General features: G+C 39.0%; 1 protein-coding gene across 7 annotated transcripts in view; it reads right to left on the bottom strand.

Moving 5' to 3' along the window:
• Window positions 1-20,333, bottom strand: part of SRPK2 (SRSF protein kinase 2) — a 144,949-nt gene that overhangs the window by 41,979 nt on the left and 82,637 nt on the right. For all 7 annotated transcript variants that reach the window (XM_066987979.1, XM_066988017.1, XM_066987761.1 and 4 more), the window contains one exon: window positions 2,800-2,951. In XM_066987979.1, the coding sequence (XP_066844080.1) occupies window positions 2,800-2,951 (152 nt within the window). The remainder of the gene's footprint in view (window positions 1-2,799; window positions 2,952-20,333) is intronic.

Consider the following 20,333-nt stretch of genomic DNA (forward strand, 5'->3'; position numbering starts at 1 on the left):
ACTGGATGAATGGGAGACATCTCCAGGGGGCAAAGAAGATGATCAGAGAAGCAAAGAATTCCAATTACATCTATGACATGACAGACTCTTGAAAAAAAGTCTCCAAGTGTTTCAAGGCATTTCAGAAAAGAAGAAAAAATAGCTTCATTGTTAAAGTACCCCTTGAAAAATCATGTAGTTGGAGTTTTGATATTTCCATTTCTTAAACAAATAAACACTTGAAAAGCATTCAATCTAAATTCAGTGGCATCGACAGAAGTCATTTCACAATTTAACCAGGCTCTGGAAGAAGGCCCAGGGGAATAAAGGTTAGTCTGCTTTACACAAGTGGCTGTTAGTTCTCTCCTTCATATCAGGTGTCAATTCATACTAATCCAATTTCCTGATTAAAAATACTATTATGAGTGGCAACTATTTACTAACCACTATGTAATGTGGTGAAGATGTGAGCCCAGCTCATAGTAACATTCTTAAAAAGACTGTAACAAAATTCCCCATGCAATGGTAAATAAAGTTAATGCGTAAAATGTTCAATTCGTTAAATATATTTATATATTATATACTCCCTCATCAAAACTGCCCTCCTATGAAATTTCAGACTGGGGCTGAGAATGGATGAAGTACGCTCTAAGTCTCACTCAAAAATCCTGAGGGATTGCCACTTTGGAGGTCAAATTAGGAAAAAAAGAGACACTCCAGTAAAACACGGTAATTTCCAAATATTTATCTTCTGCTCCACAGATATCCCAAAAGAGGAAAACATATTAAAGCTAATAAAATCTCCCCAAAAATCTGGAAATATTACATCTAGAAGCCATCCCTGCAATTCTTTACCAAATAACTTATTCATTCCCCAGACTGAATATAAAATAAAGTCTAAATGGCTCCAGATCTTCCCAGCCTTGCCATTTGATTCAGATGCATATACAACACTGACCTTCCTGTCATGTTCAACCACAGCAAGTGGGAAAAAAAAAAAAAAAAAGGAAGCGTACTGATCACTCTGACAGGATATTATGGTTAAAAAATAGACAAATTATCTAGTGGAGCAACAAAAGCACTGTTCTCACAGAAACAAATGATTATGACATCCAAACAAACCAAAGCTCGAACCAATTTTTAGTATACTTCCAACAGTTTACAGATTCAAGATTTCAAGAACACAGAACCACCTTTCAGTATACAGAAGCTGCCTTTAATTTTTCCAGAATCTTCAAGTATTGGTGTAACATGTAGTTCATTTTAAAAGCAAACAGATCTCACTCATGACCTATTACAGTCACAGACTCTACTTAAACAGGTGACTTACAAGCAAGCTGCAAACTTAGATTTATATTTTTTATGATCTGGATACTCCAGATGGTGACATTTTGCAAAAGATACTGGAACATAGACAACAATGGATTGTTTGAAATTAAATGCAGCCCTTACTTCAGGGAAGAATTAAGTGGGGGCCTAGCAATGCTTAATCTCAAGTAGATACAGATGTTTACAAGTAAACAGATGTTTAAACAGCAAATCCATCCTTACTCACCGATGGAAGATGTTACAGATACCAAAAGAGTTATGTTAAGAAACTAGTGTGTAACAAAAGAAATTGGAAAAAAAAAAAAAAAGAATTAAAAAAATACAAAGATGCTTTAGCTATGGGTTTTCCCTGCTGCAGACTGTAAAATTTAGTTTGAGTTTACCATTTGGTTTTCACCACTGGTATTTGTAAGCCATTCAACATTTGAAATATCACATATTAATAAAACTTCTTACAGTGAAATGAAAATGTCATTTCCACTTGTTAAATCTGCAAATACACAACAACTCACTCCAGGGCTGGGAAAAGGGATTCTTAAAAGGGCACACTGGCAGGCTTACACAGAAATTTCTGATTAAGACAGCTTCATATTTGACAAAATATTTATTGATTTGAGGAACATGGAGTACCAGATATAGTAAATGTATGTACAGTGGAGTGGTCTGGGGCTGTACTAAAAATGGAAAATAAGAATTAAATCAATTCAAGACGATAAAACTTTGATGTTTCCTAAATTACATTCATACCCCTGAGTTGCTAGACATGTTACCTATGATTTTTCATGCAAGTACAGTGTACACTAATGGGAATAGACGTGGAACATTAGGAGTATCTTTGAAACAAACTTTAGTATTGACACTGTTGCACTGCACTTATAGATTTTTATACAAAAAAAACAATCCTATCTGCAGCCACTTGCTCTTCTGGAAAAAAAAAAAACACTGTTTAAAATAATATAAGTAACTACAAAAACTAAGGAATTCAGAAACTAAAATAAAGATGTGAAGAACCTCAGACTGTGCTGAGGTCCGTGAAAGGCAACGTGCAAAAAAGAAGCATGTATCATAGGCTTGTGCAGGTATGAGAAGGAGAAAGAAAAGATACAGACCCAAATGTATTTAGTTGACATCAAATGAATGAAAGCAGTTGAGAATGCATAGAGGGGGAGTTTGTTTTGGTTAGGATGTTTGTTTCTCTTACAGCTACTACATATCAAGTAAAGTTTCTTCTTTTATTCTTATAACTGGGAAAAAAATAGACATACAATATTTGTACACTTTTAATTGAAAAATGCATACATAAGCTAAGACATAAGGGAGAGTTGAGCTGAAGACAGTAGCACATTTGGACCTGAAACAGACAGTCATTGATAACTTTTGTATAAACAAACCCCATAATGAATGGCTGATCCTTCAAAAACCTCACGAGAACCTGGCTGAAGACTTGCAGGATGCCATTCACCCGCAAGGGCACTGCTGAACTGCACGCACCTTTGCAGTAATCTGCGGGATCCTCTTGCTCCTCATCGTCAGACCCTAGGATCTCCTCCTCTGGCTCTGGCGGGGCGGGCTCCGGCAGGGGTGGCGGCGGGGGCGGCGGTGGTGGTGGAGGTGCAGAGGGGGCTTTCTGCTGAGGCTCTGGCCTGGAGATGAAAGAGAGAGGACACTTCATGAAGAGCTCGGTCAGCGGCAATCCGATTGTTGAGAGGGGAGGAAAGATGCTTTGGGAAATGCGAGTGAAGCACATCTTTTGTTATCTTTTCTATCGCCTTGCGATGCCCCAGGGAGGCACGGACAGAGATGCGCCTCACCGGGCCAAAAACAAGTTTCAAGTGAATTTGGACTCGTTCACTGGAACAGCTTGCAAAACATACAGAAAGTACATAATAGATATGGACCGGCTTGTTCAATCCCTGCTGAACAGTTGAGGTGTTAGACCCATGTTCTTGAGCATAACTGAGAAGAAATGTTTTTCAGAGGACATCAAGGTAATCGAGTCATTCAAAAGCTCTCGCCCTCTAGCTGAATGAAGAAAGATCTCATTAACACCCGGCAAGAAGCAATCTTCTAGTGACGCCAGCACAAAGCAGACGACTTAAAACACTTCTCATCTGTAGCTGCTGCCAGGACTATGGAAAAATGTATCAGCACACAAGATACTGAAAACAGCTATTAGTAAGAAGGAGAGAGAAATTAATCTTCCTGGCTAGCCCATGTGCACACACAGCATTCTTGAATATGCAGTGACTGGGTGAAAAAGCCACCACCAAGCAAGAGATGGTATTCTGTCTTACTTCTTCAGCTCACAAAACAAAACAAAACAAAACAAAACAAAACAAAACAAAAAAACAACCAGGAAAAAGAAATATTTTGTTACTCAAAGTGTTCTATAGCTTTTTATGAGAAAAATTATACTTGGTATTTCTAAACACCTACAAATTACTGACATTTTGAAATTCTGAGTGTTTTCAGCACACATAAAAAATGAAATCCAGAGCGGAAGCCTATCTGTTTGTGTAACAACCAAGAAAACCTCCAAACAGGTTTATGCTGTTATTTTTTTGTATTCATACTTCATACAAATAAAAAATACGTATTTGTAAAATGATATACTTGCAAAATACACTTGCAAAATAACTTAAAGCATGCATGCCGCCAAAAGCTGCTATAATTTGCATGTATATCTACCTCAGATCTAAGCTGTCTCAAAAATGTCATATTTTATCATTCAAATAACCACAACTGAAAAAATATGGTAACTTGTTAGTTTTTCATCTCCCAAAACTCAGATTCAAATGCTTCCTTGATCATGAATAAAAACTATGTTTATCCTGCTCCTATATTCATCCTTCTCATAATCCCCACCACTTTTTTTCTTTTTCTTTTTCTTTTTCTTTTTTTTTTTTTTACTTTTTACACACTGCAATTGTTCAAGAAAGACAGCATTTGGAGTAGACAAGTACACAGTTGGTCAGAAATAAATTCCATTGGCAAGATGCACCGCCTGCACAGCAGCTGCTATTATGCCTTTGCTTTAAAGGACATTACTGGAAGTTGCACGCATACCAAATTTATCTGCCTGATACTTCTTTCAGAAAATACCATTCTTCTACGATTTCAGTAAACGGTCAGATTTTAAAAGGATATTTGGAACTAGTTTATTATTGGAATACAATGGCTTAAGTTATGTCAAGCAAGCTACCATCATTCTACCTCATTCTGAGCACATTTCAATTTCATTATTTTGGTCACATAAAATGATACAAACATGGCAAAAATCTAGCAGATTAGAGCAATGTGGTACCGGTCATAATTTCAAAAATCCATTGGAGTTGTGCTGATTTTGTCTTTTAAGCAAACAACTACTAGATCTATTTCTTCACATGATAAAAGCATTTCTGGAATTGAGATTCACACACTTTGTCACTCATTTTGAAATAACTGTCAAGGAATACCAAGAATCTCCTTCCAAGAGAGCAGAAGAAGGAATTTATTTCTAGGGAAATTGATTAACAAAACAGAGCTTCTTCTGAGTCTTTCTCAAGCTACTATATTTGACTTCGGTTTGCAAAGGGTTATTTTTTCCTGTCTACAATCCTTGCTGCATTCGGTACCCTGGCATTCAGAAGCGTTTTCTTATTCTCCTTTGTGGACATCAGGAAGGAAGGGGGGAATTCATTTCCTTCTGGGGTGATTTATGATTTTATCTGCCAGTAACAAACACTGATTTAAACTGAGAAAGATCTTTGATTTGCTCTTTTAGCTTTGCTTGCACCTTTGGAAGCAATTGAATGTTACAATGTGGAGAAGGGTGAGGGAAAGAAATGCCGCTACGTTACACCAGCCTGCCTGCTAATTCTGTATTACTGCCTTCTTTTTCCATCTGCTTGCTTTAGCTTGGGATTCTCAGCAAGGGACATTGTTGTTTGGTTTTATTCACTGTTACATTTCTGAGCTGTACATACAGATCAAGTCTTCAGCACTTGACTTGGCCGCTTAAGTTCTGCCTACAAGTTCAGTAGCTCAGACTAGCATCACCGATGCTTGCTCTTCTGCCAATACACAACTTGACAATAGTGAGTTATGACATCAGTCTGTGAGAGAACTCCAGTTTTGCTGTTTCTTAGTAGCCCTGTTATTGAATTGGAAATGTAAGATACTATGAATGTTCCAACATCCACAGAATCACAGAATGGTTTGGGTTGGAAGGGACCTTAAAAACCACCCAGTTCCAACCCCCCTGCCATGGGCAGGGACACCTCCCACCAGATCAGGTTGCCCAAAGCCCCATCCAGCCTGGCCTTGAACACCTCCAGGGATGGGGCAGCCACAGCTTCTCTGGGCAAAATGTGCCAGGGCCTCACCACACTCACGGGAAAGAGCTTCTTCTTTATGTCTAATCTAAATTTACTCCTTTTCAGTTTAGATTTAGATATCTTCCTTTATGATGTATGACAAATACACAATTCATTCAGCTTACACTGGGGATTTTTTTTAGTATAGAATTTTATAGTATAGAACTGCAAACTTGTTAAAACGTGAACTAATTTCTCATTGAAGTGGGCTTCAAAACATCTTTGACATGAACAATTCAGACATTAAGAAAGCTGTAATAAACATGCTAACCTCCATTTCCTTTTAAGAAACATAGTTGTCCGAAACTATCATAACATAAGCTATGCAACAGTTGCCTTATTTCAAATGATTTCTCTTCTTAATATCCTAACATGTTTTATGCAATGACGTGCATTATGTAACACACCCATGCAGAGGCATACACTAAATCTATTTTTCTTCTTTCTGCAGTAATCACTTGGTACTCTGTGGTCTACCACTACTAGGTTATTCATCACCATCCAAGCACAAACACTTAATTAAAAGAAGATGACACACTATTTCTAGACTCACAGTATTCTGACAGTGGGCATGCAGAGAACTGACCGTCTCCACAGGCTACAATGACAAACCTTACTATCATATAAAAATAAGCAATACAAACAATTAACAAACACTACTCAGGATGTTTTTATCTTTTATTTACTCATTTCTAAACACGGCACAGGCTGATCAAAATACAATGAAATCCTATTTTTAACCTACTTTTAGAGGGAATGCTTAATAAAAGACAAAAGAAAAGCTGAAGCATTTCTCCTCTACAACGAACACAAAGGAATATATGCCGAAATGCTAACTGGGGTCTTTACAGCAAAGCAGTTGCCCTCTTCAAGAACCATAAAATTACTGACATCTGAATTTTACTTCTCCCTCATGGACACATTGCTTCATGGTCCAGCTGGGGAACAGCCAACAGTAAAAGCAATCAGCGTAACATTAAAACCTGGAGATGTTGAGAAAATTGTACCATGACAAGTTCGGGAAGAGGTGTCCAGCTTTGTTGTGGCGGGTTGCTTTGCTATTCCTCTGTTTCGGAAAAGGTAAAACAAGAGCAGCGAGGGTGATTAAAAACACGAAATGCCTTCCATATGGGAAGCATCTGAACATACCAGAGCTCTTCAGTCAGGAAAACAGACAGCAGAGATCTATAAAATCTTGAGAAGAACAGAGAAAGTGAATAGGAAATGACTGTTCACTGCCTCACCCCACACAAATTGAGCCAAGTTTGGAAAAAAACACTAAATTAAAAAAAAAAATTTACTTCTGTGACACGGCGTTAAAAGCTAAAGCCACTTTTTTTCCCCGGATAGCATGGGTGAGAGAAGCTTACCTATGCCCAAGTAGGGATCGGTAAAACTCCTGGAAGAAAGATCTCCTGATGGCTCGAAGAAAGCCACCTTTGACTTGGGAAGCATGAGATGGATGGATTTTGGAGAGTGTTCAGCACATCAGGGCCCTGCCCTATGCTCCTCCTGAGGCGTCTGCTCCCGGCCAGAGGGCCGCAGCCGCACCTCGGGCCTGACCTGGAGCGGCCATTTCATCTCCAGACACTCCTGCCTGTTCCTCACCAAATGAGTCGCTGTCATGGCTAAAGCACAGAACAGGCTTCAGGCCTCTTCATCCAAAACCCTCATCAGGAGAAAAATCATGTTTTTGTTGTTACTATCAAGCAGTGAATAAGAATGCATTGCAGGCAAGATTGCTACGCTGTAAGATTACTTGAAGAAACCAGCATGGTGCTCTCCACGGGGGACAGGCATAACCCAGGAGGAGACCTTCTCTGTGAACACTGTAGGCATGATGAACTACTCAATTTTTTCATTTAAAGACTACCTTTTGGGTAGCAGAACTTTAGCCTGAATGCAGCTAAAACCTGATTCTCCTGCCTTTAGAAGAGCATTGTCTCAGAAGGAAAACAGACCAAGTTAAATGAAGAACTACTGTGGGGAGACAGAAATAGATGAGATGATACGGCTAGGCTAAAGCTACCTCAGCCTAAGGGGAAGACGAAACTTTCCTTAAGATTTACAGATGAATATATCCAGAGAAATTTATTTACTAATAGAAAATGCAATTAAAAGGAAGGTAAATGACTCCTTCATATATTTAATAAAATAAAACTTGGAAACAACTGTGTTCTAACAATGTTATGAATCTCCTGCCATGTCCACTGAGGCTCTTTGGGGAATTTCAAATTGAAGAGAAAACAAGGAGGCAGGGGGAGGGTAACCATCAGAAGAAATGTGCTGTAAGCCTCCTAACGCTGAGATGTGAGCTTTCAGAGAGCTGTGAGTGGGTGTGGGTCCATCTGGAAGGAGCTCCAGCAATGCTTCCCTCCAGATCCAGAAGGCAAAATCATTCAGGGCAGGACTCTCAGGTGCTGCAGAGCTTACAGGCTGAAATCTCTGCACACAAGTCTCTTCCAGCTGCTATTAACTGCTTAAGGACTCATTTATTAAAAATCTTTCTCTAATGTCCAAATGGTGCCTGCTTTTCTAGTTGAACTCCTGCCTATTCTTTTTCCCAAATGCAGATTTAGTTTAATTAGACACACGCCTGCTAACAGTGAGCTCTGTGAACCTAAGACAGCCTTAAATGAAGGTTTTCTAAATAAAGGCATGCATGCATGAAGCAACAAAAACATAAGAAAGAAATCAAAACAACCCCTAAGTTCTTCTTCAAGGAAGAAAATCATTTAAGATGTAAGAGTTTTAAATTTGTTGTTGTAATTATGAATAATTTAAAATTTTAACAGTTATACAGTGCTTGTAATTTTATATTATACTACTTTGTAATTATGCCAGAGATTATTTTACTGTTTTTAGAATCAAAGACTATAAATTTAGAAGGAAACAGGTTATAAAGAGACATGTTTTAACTAACTCCAAGAAATTGTTCAAGTGAACTTCCTGAGACCTAAAGCCTAGCTTTAAGTGAAAAGCTCTACTTGGGTTCTTATATCAGTGCAGACCAAGAATAGACTTTCCAATTCTAGAATATCCATGCATAAAGAGAGACTGCTGGTGTGTCCCAAGCATGAAGCAGTTTCCACATCTGGTCATTATCCAACAAAATTATCATTCCTCCAGGGACTGTTAACATTCCTTTCAAAGACAGCATTATAACTTACAGCATCCACCACTGCTTGTGGAAACCCCTCCTGGAGCAGGGGAGGCTGAGACACAGTGGCTTCTGTAACCTCAGACAAACACCAAGACAGAGATTTAATTTTTCGTTCCCTTTTTGCGTGCTATCCTTTTGGAGGCAACCCTGGGCTTCAGCGTACACTGAAGGCAAAGTAAAATGCCAAGGAAGTCTGCCTTCTTCCTTTCAAAACAACAGGTACTATAAATAAACACCATTTCAAGCAGCCTTCTCATGCCTCCACCCCAGCCTAGCAGCAGAGTACTGCTGCTGTGAGACATTCTTTTCTTTTTCTGCTCCTGACCATGGAGTCTCTCCTTTTCCTTGCAGGAAATTACACAGCCACGAGGGATGATGAACCCACGAGCTGAGCTTCTCGCTGTATGCCCACGCCATCGGCAGATCCAAGGCAAGGCGAGCAGAAGGAGCCCACCGCCAAGGGCAGCGTTGAGGGGAACCAGTCACAGCCTACGATTATAACACACTGCATCTAACACAAAGCAGTAAGGTCTGCCTGCCTGGTGGACAAAAGAGGAACTGGCTCTTTTGGGCTTTCTCTGGGACAGCTACACCAAGGTCCCAGAACCAAATGGTGTCAAGCTCTGAAAGTCAGTCCTCCCCCCAGTTTTGTTCTCAAAAAGCTGCAATTCTGTTAAAATATTCTCAGGGCAGCAAATCATAAGTTAAACCTATCCAGGAAGCTTCGATCTTAGCTGTATTTATCATGTTTTCTTCTCACATACTGGTTTCTTGCAGAGTTCTGCCTTCCAGACCCTTTCTCCATTACAGACTTGCAGAGGGGAAAAAATAATATCAACATTCAAGAAAGAAAAAAAGACTCGCCTGGTGACACAAAGAGAAAATACCTAGCAGTATACTCAGCAGCTTACACACTGCCCATATTTCTAGCCTCTGGTGAAGTGTTGTAAAGGTTGAGAAAGTTATTTTAAAAAATTTGCACCAAATCCCTAAAAGACAAAGAGGAGAAATCCTGCTGTCCTAGCTACGTGGGAGACGTACCGATCAGCAGAGAATAAAGAGTTTCTTGTATGCGCATTCTAACAGATGGCAAAATGAAACCTCCACCTGAAGTCAGACAAGGCAGCTCGCTCCAACAAAATGATAAAAGCCTAGTTAAAAAACAAACCAGTCTCATATCTCCATATGAAGCTTCACCTTCTCCAAATTCTCCTTTAAGAAGGTGCTTCCATCTCTGACCATCTAGAAGACCTTACAGGAGACACCGGCATGCAGCGAAGGACACAGCCACTATTTCTTTGGCTTCTTTTTCCATATTACTGTGGTTAAGCTCTGTGATGGGTTACTTTTAACAGAACGACTCACACATGTATAAATGGAAATTATTTTCTGACTCTCTTTTTGGCATGTTACATTGTAGTATTTAGCTTTTTACTTTCTGTGTCTCATTAAATTATAGTGTTTCTAGTCTTTCTATTAATAAGATATGATCAGAAAGCACGCTGCTTGTAGTTTCGGTATCTTACAGTTGCTACTAGCAACAAATTTGCAAGTTGTGAAGGGGAGGAAGGAGAAGCATCCTCCGCTCTCCAAAAGCGCTTTTTGACCCTGTGGAAACAAGTAGATTTAACAGAATTGGCATCAAAACCCCTCACATCAACAACCCAACAATACAAGCTGACAACTTCCATAGAGTTAATATAAACACAGGTGCACCATGAGTAAATATACATTCCATGTGTTATAAATTAAACAAATACAATTGTGATAATCAAACCGAGCAGAAATAAGTCAATAAACACAGCATTTCGCACCCCTTTTCACTTGTTTAATGCAATCCTGACCTCAGGTGATCATCCCAATGCAAAAAAAAAAAAAACAAACATTATTTTTCATCCCCTCGCTTACTTCATGTTTGGGAACCTAGTTCTATAGGGCAATGAATGACACATGGGTAAACAGACAAATGTTTTGGATTGGACAAACACTGGGGAATGTAACCGCCAGGGGGAAAATAACAACAGCCTGAAGGGGTAAGGTCACACTTAAGGTTACACAGCAGCCGGACGAACCTCTTCATCTGCAGCAAATATAAAGCATTGCAGCAGTGATAAATTCTGAAAGCCAGTTTGAACTCCATTGATACCAAACTCCACCTTGTTCACCTTGCTCTCCAGAGGCCAGAACAACATGGATTCTTTATAAAAAGCTATCATAACTCCTTTTCTCCAACAGACCACTTTCTTTCAACATGAGGGATTGATCTCAACCTTTCTAAAAACATACAACACACTCCTAAACTTCCAAGTGCTATTAACTACTCCTCCATGTAACTTTACAAGAATTTTAACCAAGTTCTTCTCAACTTCCGCTAACATTTAATTTTATGAAAGTACCTATGCTTGCATTATTTATATTGCAATAATAAAAACAAGCTAAATAAGAGCAATTAAAACCTTTTTACCTTAAGTATTGGATGTACATTACAAATACGTCTATCATTGAAAAAACTGTCAGGTTAAAATTCTGTTAAGCTGTTAAAATTCTTCCATTTGGGGTATAATATATGTGGGCATAAATACAATATATGAAAACATCTGCTTTCAGTTTCTCTCTACATATTGCTCACCACATTAATTTAAGTATCCGCTTTCATAACAGAAACCTATATCATAACATAAATCTATAAAAGAAGTAAATAGATTGCAAAGTTCAGAAGCAGTCAGAAGTAAGAAAAAGGTAAAAAGTTACAGATGAATGTGTTTTAAGAAAACTCATTCTCATCCAAATACAGACAAACAGCAAGCAGCTGGTTTTAAATACAGCCTCAAAACCTTAAGGGCTGCACCTGTGCTTGGAGGTGAAAAATTGTTAGCATCCATTCTTCAATAGCTGATATTATTATAAGCAATGAAATAATTTAGGAACCTGGATGCTGAATGACCATGCATAAGCTAGGACCAAGAAATGAGCAGCCAGTAGGCACAACCATGGCATCTGCGCAGGTCTGCACACTGTCTTCTCTGAGCTTTCCTGCACCTGAAAGAGTTTTTGCAGCAAAAATTTCAACAGTGGTGAAAACAGGCAGCTGGCAACCTCTTCTGGACACAGAAATGTGACCAACCTTTAGCTCTGAATTACAATCCAGAACGGTGACACCAGCGACCATGATTCTGGCTGTTAAATTTAGAGACTGACTTTTCATCTCTGGTATGTGGACTTTCGCACCGCAGCAAGGCTGACTCGATGAGGCCTTCTTCATTTTCTTCTCGGGTGGCATACCATGCCATTTGTAACTCTTTACTTGGTGCTTCTGTCTTTTTGTCTTCGTAGAGGTGGTAGCAATTATTACTGTTCAGACACCTGGGAACAATTTTATTTGGATAATTGCTTGATAAATTGATCTAGAAGAAAAACAATAGCTTCAGTTTCTAGGAAAAATAAATCTTCTTTTAAAGTGCCTAGTTCTCAGAATGAATTTTTCACCTTATTTTTTATACTCTTTCATGCAAAGTTAGAACTGATCTCTTGCCCAACAACCATCTGCGCCTCTTACAGAATATGGCATCTTCTATTTATTTGACGTAAATGCAATGCCATATGCTTCCCAAAGCAGCTGCATCCAGCGTCCTCTCCTGTGACACATTCCCTCAGTGCACAGGTCGTTATTCTTCCTAGTGCTGCTCATTCAACATTCCCAGGGAAAAATACCTTTCAACCCCTTATTCCCATCAACCACCTCTCTCGTGGGCTGTAGGGCTCGTTTTGGAGCTCTCCATTTTGTTTGAAGTTTGCAGCTTAAGGTCTGTTCCCTTGGTTGGACCTTCTCCAAGTGGTGGTTGCCTCAGGAGAACCAGGGAAGTCACCTCAGTATTTTAAAGCCCTGTCCAGCCTGTTCAACTGGCTTGGATGAGGCAGTTTTGGTTACCGAAAACTGTGATGAGGTTTTCAGAACCTCTTCTGTGTCAGCAAGTCTGAGAGTAAGGGTTATCCAACCATCTGATTCATCCCAGCCTTGGCGTGCTTTACCTCACAGCATGGATGCTGGATGACTCACTTATAGGAATATTCCTATTTCTAACAATAATTGCAATTCTGATCCATGGTGAAAAAAAAAATCAAGGAATCCCAGCTGTCGTGGAATCCCAGCCGGACATTTGCTCTCGTAGAGAAGACTTAAGTGTGAGGATGAGCCTGCCTCCTGGAATAAGATCCTTCCATATCCCATGCCTTGATACCAGAACGCATCCTGCACCATGTCAGCCACCTACAAGCCTCAGGAAAGGCAGCTCATCTTGCAAGGGTAGCTTCTGAACCCAGTTAACAATACGAAGAGGACAGCAATTATTACTGCTGGGAGTAATACTCCATTTCACCTCTTTCACACAAATAATCCCATCTCAGGGTTTCTCAGAAGGCCAATGGTGTCCTGAACATTAGCTAGAGCTGTTAGAAAAACTGAAGAATTTTCAGATTCCAGGTTTCAAAAGCCAGAGGTCAAGGATAATTGGCACAGCACAGTACAAGACAGAAACACGCTGACGCTGACTCCTAATGACAGTTAAAGGATGGTGACATAGCTTCAAAGATATAGCCTACACAAAGCAGAAACCAAGGTCAAAGGAACTTTGCAAAGTTTACTGCTGACAAAAATGGAAATACTGAGTTTTATGGTGGTGGCACAGCTTCTGATCTGACTGGTGCTAAAACTAAGATATGCTACATATGTTTGCGATGTATTGCCTTGACTTTCACTAAGCTGAGTCAGTGCCAAAGCTGGCTAAAGTCTACTCTGGCATCGGCTCAGTTATCTGACAAGCCTCAGTGAAGTCTTCAAGAAGCTATGTAGACTATCAGCAGTAATGGATGGAAAAGAGCTGAAGAAAACTCTGAGCTGAACACTATTTCAAGAGAGGAACTGAGCATTGTGGGCTCATCTCACCTTATGTACCTATAGTTACTACAGAGATAAATAAGTTTTTCTACTCCTGAACGAAGAGGTAGATGCAGTGAGTGCACACATGGGTTATCGCTTAAAAGCAGAATTTTAAATTGCTAAACCTCTAAAAAGGTGATAGCCAAAACACAAGCTGATAGCAAGATGGGATGGAGATACTCTGTTATAAAGCAAGACGTCTTTAAATCATTAGCATGACCAGGCAGCCAAGCCTTGGACAGCTGTAAAATGCTTTTGAGCTTAATCTTGATTGATAGTGAGGGTGCCAGACATACAGAAGAGGCTAATACTCTTCTGTGAGCATTTTATCTACTTGAATTTCTACAAGAGTTCCAGTTAGGATAAATCAGCTTCCTTTAGATATTTGACGAATTCCTGCTAGGCAACACCAGATACAGATTAGCCGTGTAGTGCTAGGGGTGGGGATGATTCACTGAGATGCACGGAGCCTTTCACGCTTCTGAGGAATTCTGCTTCCAGCCAGGTTCGTCTTCTCAGAGGGTTCTGACTTCCCAGAACAGCCCACTTCTCCAAGGTAGAGTAAGTACTTTATGGTGTAGGAGGCATAGAGAAATGCAAAGAGACAGATGAGCGATGTCTCACCCTAGTCCACTCAAACATGAAAGACAAAGTGCAGGCTTCAGAACTCCCTTCCCTTTGTGACTCCTGGTACCCAAATGAAAATGCAGCATTTCTAGGAAGCTACCGGATACCTTTAAATCATGCCTTCCTCACTCCTAACTTTTCATTAATAACAACGGAAAAGAACTACCTGAAGATCTCATCAACAAAGACTTAATTCTCCAGAAATATAACTTTTAGGGAAGCATAAGAAACAGCCAATTTTTTGTTTATTTTAAGCACAAACTTCACCTTCTTTACCTCTGAGTGATGTCCCAGTCGATCCCTATCCGAATTTTCACAAGTATATAGAAGACACTTCATAAAATGGATGTCTCTAATTCTTCCAGTTTCATCTGACTTCCCCTTAGGGTTCTGCGTATCAGCTACAACCATTTCTTGAACAAACATTAACACTTAATAAACACATGGTAAGCAAAAAAATAAAATAAAAATGGAGAAGCAATGGTGTTAAGCTACTGAACAGTCTTCAGCAAGTAAGGGGCATGAGAGCCTGGTTTCCTAATCATTCGCCGTGCCAAGGGGAAAAATAAAAGGAGTCAACGTAAGAGGTCTCCTCATCCTTATGATGCTAAAAATAGAAAAAGACATAGTAAGTCCCACTGAAAGGTAACAGGAGGTTGAAAGAACAAACAAGAGAGGATTATCTTTTGAAAACCCACAGAAAATGAAAAACAGAGAGATAGGATTGCCACAAAAAAGAATGAGATTTATCTGGAAGTCCTCACAGACCTTTGTGAAAATAATTTTAAAAGAGCGGAGAGGTGAAAACTAGCCTGAAAAGGCTAGGACTAAGACAGACTGATTTTCGTTTTGTCCCTGTTTTGCATCAGTGCTAAGCTCCCCTTGCTTTCAGTACAGAAAAGTCCTTGCTATTTCCATGCAAATATATCAGCAATAATAGTGTATTTAATGGTGCTTTTCTGTAACGTTAGAGAAACGCAATGAAAATTAATTTCCTATTGCAAAGAGCAAACAAGAGGTTTCCATTTCCACTGTTACACAGATCCACCTCTTACAACAGATTCATAATCGTTGTTAAATGTGTTTTTTTTTTTTTTTGTGGTTTGAAACATTTCCTAGCTAAAAATGTAGGTCTGCACCTCTTCCCTTGCACAAAAATACCAACCACAGGCCCGTGTCAGCCCTCCTCACAGTGCCTCGGGGTTGCCATGGAAACTGGCCCTGCTTTCTGCTGCCAGCACCGGCTCCGTGTGAGCAGGAAAAGAGCTTAAATAATATTTATGTAATACGCAGCAGAGACCGTATATACAAGTTTTATGATTTTATGGGAGGCCTGCAGACTGGTTGAAGTGGCTTCAAGAATCCGTGGATTGTTTCATTCAGACATTCAAAGTTTATTTATATTGCTAGGCTCAAAAATCATACCACAGGGAATATATACGAAAGTGGAATTCACTATCTTCTTTTTTTCCTCATTTTCGATCAAAGAGACAGGCGGGCTCCATACTTTGTAAGTAAATAAAATCATGTGTTCTTGAATGTATGTACTGTGAAAAAAATAGAATTTGATTTCTTCCTTAAAGTGAGACTACCCCTACATCTTATTCCCAAAAAGCCATAATAGACGACTAACAAAGAGTTCTTTTGGTAGCAGACTGATTTTGAAACAAAAGAAGGCCAACCTAACCTTCATTATTTCCCTTACTTTAATAAGTGACATGTGTTTCTTCTCTTCCCCCCCCGCCACCCCCTTCTTTCAAAGAATTTTTCAAAGAATTTACTGCAGGAATTCGGCGATTCTCTTTTTCCTGACTAGAAGCTGACACATTCTTCTGACTACTCCCTGACACGTCTGACTTACCCTGTCCTCTGTGCAGTAAATAATCAAGTGTACCTTGCCATCTCGAATCTTGTTAAGTCACTGTCTTATTTACAATCAAGCTTTGTTAGATCACTACGTTATATCAATAAATATATTGCCGCTTCTGTCTTCTGAGTGAAGTATATAATTTCATCCGTGACAGCTGTGTACATGCACACAGTCACCTTTCATAGCATGGCTGAGGCGGGCAGGGCCCTCTGGAGGCCAGCTGCTCCCACCCCTGCCCAAGCAGGGACACCCAGAGCCACTTGCCCAGGACCACGTCCAGGCGGCTTCTGAAGATCCCCAAGGAGAAGAATCCACAGCATCCCTGGGCAGCCCGTGCCGGTGCTCAGAGCTCAGCTTTTAACACCAGGCATGAGATCAAGAGACACCTTCAAACTTCCAAAGACCAAACAACCCAATGAATGGTTAATGCCCCAGAAATGCTTTCAATACCAAAGCAACTTAATTAGACAGCTTACTGTAAACACCAGTTAGAATGGAAATTACCCTTTGGGTCTATTTAAAGGGGGTGGGAGGTGGAAAATGCTGTGGAGAGTCTTAAACATAGAAGAAAAAAACAGCAGTCTCATTTCCCTCACCTGTGTTAGACTTTCTCAGCACACTTTTTCATAGGTAGCATGTTTGGAAAAGTACTTAAATCGAGTATTTCTTTTGTCTAGAAGAATTTCTGACTAGACATATGAGAGTGGGAGACCAACTAGCATAGACACACTCCACTCAGCCTGGGAAAGAGTTTCAAAGCCAGGTTCAAATCCCTAATCTGAACGATCTGAGATATAAATTTTACTTCAAATATGTTGTTCTAGCCTATATCATAAGTCAATACTCAAAGCCTATTGCTAGAGTTAAATCTTACTGTCTCTCTCACCTATATAGCTTTTTTTTTCCAGATAAAATATTTAAGTTGCAAACATTAGCTAGAACAAATTATCCTTCCTGAAACAGAAATCCTATGGAAAAGGAGTAGACCCAAGAACTTGAGTGCAATGGTATCAGAAGGGCTCTGGTAGGACATATCAAAGATCTACATAACACCAGTATCCTTTATCTGAGAAACAGCCCTGTGCAGATGTCCATGGGAAAAGCTGAGTACAAAGTTCCTTCTTCCCCCAGGCAGTCTCCTGGTCTCCAACAAACAGCACCTCTGAGACCGCCAGATGGGACCGCTATATATTTAGTATCTCCCAACTCACATTTATTGCACAAGTCTACCCAATTCCCCCTTGAGCACGTGGAAGCTTACAGCATCCGCATGACATGAAATTCCAGAGCATAATTACACCTTTTCCAAAGAATCACCTTGTTTTGTTTGCTCTGCAGCTGCCATCTCATAGCTTCAGTTGACATCCCTTGATTCTTGCACTGAAAGTGTCTGAACAGTCATTCTGCAGTCACCCTCTCCCTGGCTCACAATTTAATAGACATCTACTGTATCCCCCTCTGCCATCTGTTTTTCAGTCTTGAAAAGTCCTACTCAGTTCTGTCGTTCCTTACAGGAAAGCTGCTCCATAATTCAAGATCCTCCCCTCCACTCTTCCCAAACCTTGTCGTGCCATACCCTTTGTATGCCGTACAGGCAATGCGTGATGGGCTTATTCTGGCATAATGATATTTTGTTCTTTGTCATCTCCTTCTTTGTTCCTTATCATGGTTTTGCTTCTTTAAACTGTTATTGAACATAAGGCTGATTCTTTCATGAAACACCTGCTTCAGTGTCAGTTCCCTAAATAAATATCACCTCAGAATCCATTATTTTATATGAAAAGTTAGGATTACTTTTCAATATGTATCACTAACACTGAATCTCATTTGACACTTTGCCATACTAAATGTTGGTGTGAACATACTGAACTATGCTTGAGGGAGCTTTTTGACCAAGAACCATCAGGCTGAAAAGGCAAAACGCTGATAGGAACGTAATGAACTAAGCTTGAAGGAGCTTTTTAAACGAAGAACCATCATACTGAAAAGGGAAATAAGAAATGCATACGCTTCCACCAGATAACAAAAAAAATAAGCTTTTTCATATTTTCAGGAAAACAAGAAACTAGTTTTGATTGCAGGTTTTTGCTTGTTTTTGACATCCTAAGTCTATGACTAGCTCACAAGACTGGGGCTCTCCAGAACTGCCTAATTATTTTCTAATGAGAGTGTGATTATGGTATGAGTTATTACTTCTTTGAATAGAAGTAGATTAATCAGTAGTTCTAAAAGGAAATGACATTTCCTTTTAAAATATCGTTTTATATAAAAATAATTATGTATCTCAAAGTTTAAATAAATGAGATTTTACTGTAAAGAGATCTGAAATTAAAAATATTTACCAAAATAATACATAGACTCTTGCTCTGCTTTAGTTAGCATCAGACAGCATCACAAAACACACACGTTGAAAAATAATGCAAATAAGACACGCTCTTCAAGATAATCTTATCTTTGCCTCAGAGATACTACCCAGGGTTCCATCTAGCTTGAAAAGAACATAGACAATTTATCAATACAACCAGTGACTTTAAGGTAGTTATCATATCCACAGAAATTCATGTATAAAGAAGAAGTAATTGTCATTGCCAAAACAGGAAGAAAACATTGGCATGAAAATCTTAGATACTAAAGATTAAACTGAAAGAGGGGAATAGTGCTCATCATTACACATTTGAAGCCATACGTCAGAAAGATAAAATGTCCCTTACCTAATACAGTAATGTAAGGAGACCACTAGAAATCTAGTTGTCCTAAACTCCCTCTACCATGACAGAGGAAAAGGGGCAATTAAACACTGGGTAAGTAGTAAGACAGGTATTTAATTTCAGATGAATGATGAATGTTATATTAAAATAATTATGCTTTTTATTAGTTGGGGACAAAATTAAATAGTCCCATCACACAACTGTAAATTTCAGTGATAACTAAAAGGTTATATTCCCAGAACATGACTAAAATGAACTGAACATTTTACAGAATTAAGCTTTGACCAGGAAAACAATCCTTCTCTGGTAAAAGTGGCACTAAAAGATAGTACAGTGATGAAATGTAAAGGTAGATGAGAATAATTTTAATAACAACTGCACAGGCTGCATTGTTATCTATTTGTAAAACTATAGAATCATCTCAGCCAGCACAGGACACACAGCTCAGAGCTTACAGCAGATTTTGACTAAGCAGTCTAGAGAAAACAGTAGCTGCTTCAAGCAATTTATAAATTAATAAAACTCATCCATATGTTTGTAGCAGGACAATATATTTAAATATTTATTGAATTTTACAGAGTAATGTTTCATTTCATTATTATGATTGCATAGGAGACCCGGCCTTTGTCATTGTATTTATTTAGTGTTACTCAACTGATAAGAATATATTCAAATAAAGACCCAACAAAATAGTAGAAGGCTGCAATTCAACAGAGTAACATTTAAAAAAAAAAAACACTTTCCCTTCATCTGTTTCTGTACAAATTGTTATTCATAGAGGTGCCTGCTATTTTAACTGCATACCATTAAATAAAAAATAAGCAAAATATTTTTATGAATGCTTGAGATCTCTAAAATGAATATGTAACAGTTTTAGTTTGAAAGCAGCTGCTCATTTTAGCAAACAAGAACTCTAGTGTTATATTGATCTTTGTTCAGAAAGGTAGTACAACGGGGCTCAGAATATCTTCCACAAAAAACGTATCTTCCTCCACATGTGGAGGATGCATATATTTTATGCATTGCATTCATGTCAACAGTATGAAGAAGTTTAAGATCAACTAGGTGAAAGTGTAAGACGACTGTAATATATACAAAAAATAACAAAATGAATGGGAATTAATCCTTAAAGTACAAACTTTTTTAATATAAAATGCCAGTTGGCACTTAAATTTCACAGGAAACCTCAGGCAGTTTGCTCTGACTTTGCCTTAAAGGTATTTTTCCTACTGTCAGGTCCCACTGGAAACAGCACCATACTACCTTATATGCTAGCATTTGCTGAACTACATGGAGTTGAAATGGATCCCAAAGCTACTGCCTAATAATCAGAGTTTCAATGACTAGAAGCAAAATTATTATAATA

The sequence above is a fragment of the Anser cygnoides genome, chromosome 1 (genome assembly GCF_040182565.1).
Source record: "Anser cygnoides isolate HZ-2024a breed goose chromosome 1, Taihu_goose_T2T_genome, whole genome shotgun sequence".
NCBI lineage: Eukaryota > Metazoa > Chordata > Aves > Anseriformes > Anatidae > Anser > Anser cygnoides.